Genomic DNA, 9,634 nt, shown 5'->3' on the forward strand with positions numbered 1-9,634 from the left:
TGCATTTGTATTGATTTTCATTGTTGCCCTCACATTTAGTCACCATTTATGCTAAGACATATGTCGCCATTTTGTGCATGCTCCTCACAGTTGTGGCGATGGCTTCCCAGTCCGAGTCCTGTGTTGAGCTCTCTCAGTGGCAGGCACTAGAGGCTGTGGGAGGGGATTTGCTCCTGTAAAGGAGCTTCCTGGGGACAAGGAAGAGAACTTAGGGGGAATTTTTATGAGAATATCTTGAGGATCTTTATGGAAACAATTTTATGAAATAAATAGTTCTAAATTTTTCAAGTTCTCTAACCTAAAATGTTTATGAGAATTAGATCTTATAGAAATAAAATTTAATATTTGCTTTATATGCATGAAGACCTATATAAGACTAAGGAATTAATTGCTTAACGTGGTACTGCAATAGCAAAGGGAAAGAAGATAACACATCTGGTTTGTATTTAAAGTCTTTTTTAAGGGCATTCCATGGTTTTCGTGTTGCAAAGGACATGCGTAAAATAAGAGCTAGTGTGATCGAAATCTTTGCAGCTGGTTCAAATAGCAATGTGAAAAAAACTTCCATAGCTCCAATTTCTAGCTTCAATTTTTTGAACAATGCATTTAATAAAAAACAAACGTAGAAAATAGAGAAGAATTCTTGAACATTTAAATCCAGGACATTTTTGTCTTAGTATCAGAGCTTTATAAGCAATCTCATATGTAGCAACTACTGCAAAATGGCCTTCAAAATATTGGTTTCTTACAGAGAAAAAATATTCTCCTAGACACAGCTATATACATAAATAAAATATGGTACATAAATATTTAAATGTTCTAACCCACATCAGACTGTGAATGAGTGACTGGTGAGTACAGTGCCTTGAAGGAATATCCCATTAAGTAGAGCCATGTGTCACACAGCAGATTGCTGGCAGGTACATTCTAGGAATAGTTGGTTCTGATTTATACAGGGATTTGGCAATGTTAACATGAGCCACGAGAGGATATGCTTCTGTAATTGTCGCTATAATTTTCTTGTTTCCTCCCATGTCAAGGGTACTTGCCACCAAGCTTTAATGTGGTAGGCATTGGACCCGTGAGTATCCTAAAGTGAATCTGAAAGTACACTACTTTGAAATCAGAGGGCTTTGCCATTGAAACAGGATGATAAAGGCTGCTTGTGCTCATTTTTGTCTGTCCTGAGTGTAGTTTATTGTCTTTATGAGGAGGTTTATTCTGAAACTTGAATTTTATTATATGTTTAATAATGCTGACATATACTGTAGTTATTGACAATGAAAATGAACTTAATGAGTAGAGTAAAACATTTGAGTTCTCCATCTACTTTTTAAAATCATATTATCAGGCATGAAACAGTTTGGTCCTTTACTGTCGGGTCATAAGTTCAAACTTAACATCACCTTTCATTGGTTCTTGATTTCTATGGTTATAGAACTAACTCCCCCCCTTCTCCCTTCCTCCCCCCCACACACATGCATTTGTGTGCATGTATACCACTTTTTTTTTTTTTTTTGGCTTTCTGTGCTTATTTTCCTGGTTTGAACAAAAAATATTTAAAAGGAGGTACACTCACATCTCTTATTTACCAAACATACCGATAGCCATGTAGTTGCTTCTTTAACATGATATGAACTTAAAATATGAATAAGCTATCTTTTAACTACACAGTGCTACAAGCATTCTGGGACTCAGTATAGATGATGTCATATAAATGAATATAAGCTTTTCAATATAACAGAATCTAAAACATTCCAAAAAATGTTGAAGTTTATTATAGCTATAATAAATTCCATAGATGAAGGAACATTTGAGAAACAGTTCCCTGAAGACCTCAAGTGTTCTTTAAAAAATATAAACAACCCTGTTACGTTCCTTAATTTACATTTTTTTCCTAAAACCCTCATCATTTATTAAACCCTCATCATTTTTTAGGGATGAGGAGAGGAATATGATTTTTTCAACCTCTAGCTGGTAACTTAACATCTGTGTTAAGATTGATCCCAATTCATTATGAAAAGTAAATTTTAACCTCAGGATGTATAAGTGAGTGGGAATTGGAGCCGTATCCTCTCTTGTTCATGGTTTTACTCTCTCATGGAAAGGAGGGAGAGATGCTTACAAGGAGGGTAGTTTATTTTGATTATATTTTGATTACATAATACCAAGTGGAAAAATCTCATCAAAACTAATTACACACTGTGATTCTAGTTGATTAAAGGTTTTAGATAAATACATTAAGTAGGATTGGATAAAGTAGGCACATAGTAACAGCCAGGAGATTCAGAAGGAAAAAAAAGATTGCCTGAAAATTTTCATTCCAACTGTGGCTAGCAGTTATATCTGAGCATAAAATTAGATGTTTAAGTTCACTTTTAAAATAGTTTTTACAAAGTCAACATGCTTTACCACTGTTATTATTAGAGTTAGGCTAGGGTGTGTTTCATTGGTCAAGGCTTGACTGGGCACCTAGCTCTGAGCTTACTTCCCAGCATAGTTAGAAAACAAAGATTTGTTTTTGTTGTTTGTTTGTTTCCTAAGTGTTTATTGAACAGTCAAGCATCAGGAATTACTATGAGTATAAGTGGTAAAGTTGTAAAACATATAGGTCCTATTCCTTCTCCAGGTAATAAAAAAAAAAGCAAACAGGTACTCTGAAGCTGATGAATAGTGTCATGTCAGCATCAAATGGGAACCTAGTCAGGCATGGACAGGATTTCAGAGAGCTACTTTGAGGCACTGACTTTAAATAGAAGAACCAGGAGGCCAAATACAAGCAGGCCAATCCAACAAGACATAAGAGGGATAGAAGTCCCAGCAGAGGGAACTGACTGGGGCAGGAGACAGCTTGATGCTTGACTGAGTAATGAAGCCCAAGTAGCGTGGGAGTACTTTGGGAAGCCGGGGCAGAACTGGAATACCGTAAAAATGGAGACTTGAAATCCAGCTAGTGCTCTAGGCACAGTCCAAGTAAAGCTGCTGTCTGAATCCAAACGGCACCCATAGTTTACACTCATGAGGAACAGTTAAAACTCATGTAAGAGAGCACTAATGGTCATAAGTACTTGGGTCTCAGCCAAATTATCTTTGCGGATTAGTGTGCTTGTTAAGCAATTCTGCACCATGAGAATTGAGAGGTTAAGCAAGAATGGATAAATGATTGAAGAGGAGGAAGAAGAAGAAGGAGAAGGAGAGAGAGAGGAGGAGGAGGAGAAAGAAGAGGAAGAAAAGGAAGAGGAGGAGGTAGAATGTTTCTCAGGTTCTCCTCATGGCCTGCAACCATAGAACAGCCACCTGGTATTCTGCATGGCCGAGGTTGGACTCTATTTCCAAGTTTTTGCTGATGGAGTTCTAGGTTTGGTCTCTACACTGGCTGAGTACCACTGAGTAGTACTGTAGACTTCTTGGGCTTTATGCTTCCTAATTCCCTGCATCATCCCAATCCCCTGCATTGTCTTGCTTCTGAATTAGGTTACCCTTTACTTCCCCCTCTCCTCAGTAAAGGGGAAAACTCTAGAGTGAGGCATTCTTTAGATCCTGAGCCAGAAAACAGAGGTCCACTCAAGAGAGGTATCTGCTGTTGCCTCCTTTTACCTGCAAATTGATAAGCTACTTGGAAATTTAGATCCTTAAGTTGATCCCTTTCTTAGCTCTGCTTTTAGTTTCCCTGAAACCATGTTGACTGGTTTCATGCCACAACCTGGATGATAAAGACAGTGTAGCCAGTGATTTGATGTCACAACTAGTAGAGACCTTTTAGACTGAGAAAGATGTATCAGCGTAGAAACCTAGCACTAATTAGATGATCCTTAGCTGCTTAGTGGGGCATATTAGCTACTGACCCATTGCTGAATGAAACAGATACTGGAAACGTTTTCAGCTAACATCATTTCTCTTAAAATGCAACTTGGCCTTTAAATGGGTTCTGGAGTTGATCTGTTCAGCCTCTTAACAATAGAGGGAAAGTTATGGTTTTATTTATATCTCTCCCTAGGCAGATTTACACACACACACACACACACACACACTCCCTCTCTCCCTCTTAAGGGACCCAGGATTGTAGTAACCTAAATGATCCTTACTTTCTGTAGGGTACAAACTGTGGCTTTGGTAATTGGCCTTGATTGTAGAGTTTAGAGGACTGGGAACATGGTAATTCTAGCCTCTGGTACTCTGTTCAGAAATGTGCACAGCCCAGCACAGCACTCTTTATAGCATGTTAATTCGTTTTAAGAAATGTTAAACGTTTGTGGGATCTCATTGTTCTTTTCCTCTTCTATGTGTATGATTTATTTTGTAGGAGTATAAATCAAAACACATTCCTGGAACGTATGATGTCTTTAAGATATTTTTGTTGCGCTTATCCTAAAAGTATAGAATATTCTGTATACCAGAGCTAATGACAACAGATGCTTTAGCATTTGTGTGTTAAAACAATGGCCACTGGGCAGACAGCTGCCAAACATCTTGCAATTAATCTGATACACACATTGGCTTTCATATTCTTTTTTTTTTTTCCAGAACAAATGCCCTGAGGTAGAAGAGTTGGTCTTCAGCCACTTTGTGATCTGTAATGACACACAGGAGACACTGCGGTTTGGCCAGGTGGACACTGATGAAAATATTCTTTTGGCTAGTCTCCATAGTCACCAGTACAGCTGGCGTTCTCACAAATCCCCACAGGTATTTGCAAATCAGTCTTACAAACAGCCATTGTTCCGATTGGGATTTGTTTATTCTGCAGTTATGTCTGTGTGTGGTTACTCCCTGTGTAATGGCATCTGATGGAGATCCAGGAATGCTCACAGCCCATGCTCCCTGGTGCTTGGGCACTGCTGGGGAAAGAGACCGGCCTCTAGAGCAGAGCTCTTGTCTTGTCCTTGGGTAAGCATGCTGTACTTCTGTGCTTTGCTTTCCCCAGAATGGGGATGAAACAGCCCTGGTCTGTGTGAGGAGCTAGACTGGTGTTCGGGTGCAGTCAGCACAGGTGCTGAGCTATTAGCCACTGTTTAGATTTCCTCTGCTCATGCCTTGTGCCAGGCACATGCTTGTCAATAGCAAAGGCAGAAAGTCATAGTCAGGATCATGCAGTGACCACAATGACAAACTGGGGAGCACAGAGAAAAGACACAGCAAAGGATGTCTGTTTTCCAAGTGGTATAATTCCATTCTCCTGTCACTTTAGATGGGGATAATTAGAGAGATGTGCCCTGCGGGGATAGTCTACAGATGAATTAAATGCAAAGATGTGGTCTTAAATGAGAAAAAGAAATCCTAGGAAGTATTCCCAAGAATAGTGTATTTCTAAAACTCTGGGGAAGAAACTATTATCTGCTTGTGATTAAAAGCAGGTTGTTCAATTAGAGAGCAAGTTTTCCCATGTGGTCAAAGGCCAGCTTCAGAGTCAGTTCCACTTCATACTCCACCTCCTTTCTTTTCTTGTCTATATTTCCAAGAGCTAGATTCCTATCTTTTAGTTATTTTGAGATTTTTCACATGAAATCACCCCATTGTTGTCATAAAATTTGGAAATGTAGATACAATGAAATATTCTTCATTTAAATATCTTAATTTTAAATCAAATTAATCTAACAGGACATTAAAACCGTAAGCTTTTGTAATACAAATTCTCTTTTTAAAGACTTGTTTCTATAATGTATGTGGGAGTGAGTAAGGTGGGTATGTGTATAGGTGTCCACAGATGCTACAGTGTAGGACCCCTGGAGATGAGCTGCCTGAAAGAGATGCTGGGTAGCAAACCACTGAACCATCTCTCCAGTATCTTTTTGTACAAGTTCTTTAAAAAGCTTCTCACACAATATGATATTGCATTCATAATTTTATCCTAGATCACATATATTTTCCAATTTTCATGAAACTTTTCCAAGTTAGAGTTTTCATTTGCCCTGTGTGACATGAGGACATTGTATTTTTTTCTGTCTCATTGTATTTGTTTCTTTTGTTGTTTTTTTATTAGCCACAAAAGTGGAAGCATATACACACACAAAAGGCCTGTATACAGGCAAGCCCAACCACAATAGCACTAGTTGTGTAGCCTTCCATGGTCATCCCAGCAGTGCACTACCAGTGGCTAAAACTACTCCTCCAGGTAACTACAATACAGAGTGGCTGTACACTCTAGTAGCCACACACAGCCGGCTACAGGGCTCAGCCTACAAAGCAAAAAAGAAAGATACTTAACTCTCTGCAGAGTCACCACCAGGATTCCTGGAGTTCATCTGGGAGAGCTAATCCTAAGAGATGGCTCAGGACCGTGGGGACATGCAGTTCCTGGGTAGAGGAGAGCTCAGTGAGAAACAAGAATGGATGGTCACTGTCACCATAGCACCTGTTGTTTTTATGTTTTTTTTTAAAAATACTAGTTTATGTTCTCAACATCTCTATGTAGTTTATTGCCATACATATTTTAAAGACAAGAGAACTTACCTCTTATTAGTTTATTAGTTTATATATGCAGTTTTATATCCACAATCCTATCTTCTTTCCCTGTATTTTGGCAGCATGATTCGTCTGTTAAACTAGCCAATCTGTGAAGTTTTAAGAGAAGGGCTGAGAAATCTCTGATACAATAGACCATGTAAGCCTAAAGCCAAAGTAATAGAGGATTGTTGGTCCAAGTATAAACCCTTTCAAAGTTTTAACTATGTCACCAAACTTAACTTCTATAACTTTTAACGTATATAAATTATTTGTATGAAACACTGTTTTTAACTGGGTGTGATGGTGCACCTGTAATCCCAGCACTCAGAAAGTTGAGGAAGGAGGATCAAAGAATTCAAGTCATCCTCTACCACATAGTAAGTTCAAGGCCACGCTGAGCTAATGCTGAGCTAACGTGAAGCCCTATCTCAACCCTGCCCTACCCAAAAAAAGAAAACATTGCATTTAATAAATCAGACTCCTTTAGAAGAAAATTATGTCCTTTTTTTTTTTTTTGTTTCTATGTATGCTGAAATGAATTTTAAGACTCTCTGAAGCCAGAGGCCTTAATAGGCCCAGAGGGTCCTCATGGAATTCCTAACATCCACAACAGCACACACTGCTATGCTCTAATGAGAGCTTACATCTGAAGATCAGAAAAAACAACCACTTAACTTCAGGCTGCACCTGGAACTCGTCACAGATACACAGTGAGCACAATGTTCCTTTTTCCAGATTCCAAGTCATATCCTGAACTGCACAGCAAGCTTGGTTTTAGGAACATTTGTGTATGCAGCCTTGGGTATTAGTCAATTCATAGTCTCGGGAAGGATTTCTAAAGCTCATAGAACTTAACTCCACTAAACAATGCAGCTTATATTGCAGAGATCAAGAAAGTGGTAGCAACACCTGGAAAGGTTTCAAAAGGTCAGGGTATCTTAGAACCACACAGAAGGTTGCTAACAACATTGAATCCCAGTAGGACAAGAAGTAACACGGACACAACCAATTCCAGAAGTCTAAAGCTGAGAAACCTTTTAGAATTGAGAAGTCATAAACTCTCCTTATAGTTTCTAACACATGCTATGAGGCAGAATCACTTAAAATGTTGGACACTGCACAACAATTTCTTGCCTACACAAACAAATGAAGAGTGGAACTGTTTCCTAGGGAGTAATTGCACATGTTCAGCTGCACAGAGTCAGATGCCACCACAAAGGATTTGTAAATGTCTTGAGCTCAGCTCTCCAGATAGGCTGGGTGACCACCATCAAGGAGTTGGTCTTCAAAGGATTTCGTATCATACAGAGTTGACTCTAGATCCTAGAAGTATACGTTGATGGTGTCCTCCGAGAATATGAGCAAGTGTATACAGCTCAGAGATAAGGGAAGCTCTGTTTGATTTAGCCAAGCCAGATAGAGCAACACCTCTACAAACCGTAGGACTTGTGTATAAGCTATCAAAACATCTTCCTTTCTGGCTAATCTGCCCTTGAAATAGGAAAAGCTCTGCTCTATATGTAAGAGTTTGTACCTCTTTTTACTTTCAGATGGCACAGTTTATGAATCATGCACATATTTCGAGGTATAGAATTCCAATTACTAGTGATTTAGTTTGTTATAATATAAAGGTTTGTTTTTATTTCATGTGCAATTTGAGTGTTTTGTGTACATGTGTATGTGCACCATGGTGAATGCCTAGTGCCTACAAAAGTCAAAAGAGGAGTGTGGACATACTGTATGTAACTAGAGTGAAGGATGGTTATGAGCCATTATGTGGATGCTGGAAACTGAATTAGGCCTTCTGCAAGAGCAGTTAATGTTCCTCACCTGAGCCATTGCTTCAGCTCCGCCATCACTTAATTTTAGTAATTAAATCAAACAATGTACAAACAAGGGGTGGGGGCTTTAGAGAGTATATCTAAAATAACAAAAATTTCTCTACAGTGAATGTAAAAGTAGTTTATAACTTCATGGAAATGGCACATCTCTTAAATTGTAAATGTAGCTAGGTACCAATTTCTTTTGAAAACCATCAGAGTATCTTGCAAATATTCAGTAAACAGACATAATGCCAGAAATATAAACCCTACAGTAAAGGTGGAGGTTGGCAACTGTCCTTTAAATGATCAGGTAGTTAATAAGGTAGCTAATGTATGAGGCTTCTGTAGTCTTGCAAGTGATGTTGCAGCTTCTAATCATGCAGAGCACAGTAGCATTCATGAAGGAATGAGGAGGCTGCACTCTTGTAGATGAAGTTCCAATTTCATTCTACTTTCACATGTGTTAAATTGCTCTTTTGCCTTTCTCTTCTCAACATTATAATTGTAAAGTTTCTGACTGGAGCAGAACTGGTCAGTAGTTAAGAGCATTTGTTGCTCTTACAGAAAACTAGGTTCAATTCTCAGCACTTACATGACAGCTCACTACCATTCATTCATACTTCCAGTTCCAGAGGATCCAGTGCCCTCTATTAAAATTCTTAGGCACCAAGCATGCACATGGTACACAGGCATACTTGTGAACAAAACATTCACACATAAAATGAAATGAAAGTGAGTAAGCCTAATTTTTAATTTTTTAATAAAATCTTTTTTAAAGTCAGTTTTAAAAGTGTAAAGGTTCCAAAATGCCCAGTTAGCCTATAATCCTATATGCCAATCCTTGCTTCAGGTCTTTTTTTTTTTTTTTTTTTTTTTTTTTTTTTTTTTTTTTTTTTTTTTTTTTGTCATATTCTTTAAAATTTATAAAATATTATAACAATAAAAATGAGTATTATAAAAGTTGTTTGATATAAAACAACAATTAATTTAACAGTGTAATATAGATGCTTGTCTACAGCAATACTGAAAATACATACATTTTTCTCAGTATAAATTTTAACTCCAAACATATTAACTGTATATTTCAAAATAATACATCACTACTAGTATTTTCTTAAATGAACATAAATATATAAAGTCTTTTTGTTTGTTTGTCTTGTATTTAGTAGAGCTTAAAGTCTTGGCTCTTATTGTGATACAAGCCCAAAATAAGAACAATTTTTAGACATTGGATTTCATTGTAATAAGGCTGAATTCAATGACCCTCACATCACCAAAGGATTTTACCTCCACCATAGCTAAGCTGAGAATTGACAGTTCTGCTGCGCCAAGGAATGAATTGTAGGAACAATTTTTGGATACAGACT

The 9,634-nt window shown here is 37.8% G+C and overlaps 1 protein-coding gene across 4 annotated transcripts in view; it reads left to right on the forward strand.

The window, feature by feature from the left end:
- Vps13b (vacuolar protein sorting 13 homolog B) overlaps positions 1-9,634 on the forward strand; it is a 564,858-nt gene that overhangs the window by 471,253 nt on the left and 83,971 nt on the right. For all 4 annotated transcript variants that reach the window (XM_031359340.1, XM_031359343.1, XM_031359341.1 and 1 more), the window contains exon 43: positions 4,525-4,686. In XM_031359340.1, the coding sequence (XP_031215200.1) occupies positions 4,525-4,686 (162 nt within the window). The remainder of the gene's footprint in view (positions 1-4,524; positions 4,687-9,634) is intronic.

The sequence above is a fragment of the Mastomys coucha genome, unplaced genomic scaffold (assembly GCF_008632895.1).
Source record: "Mastomys coucha isolate ucsf_1 unplaced genomic scaffold, UCSF_Mcou_1 pScaffold7, whole genome shotgun sequence".
Taxonomy (NCBI): domain Eukaryota; kingdom Metazoa; phylum Chordata; class Mammalia; order Rodentia; family Muridae; genus Mastomys; species Mastomys coucha.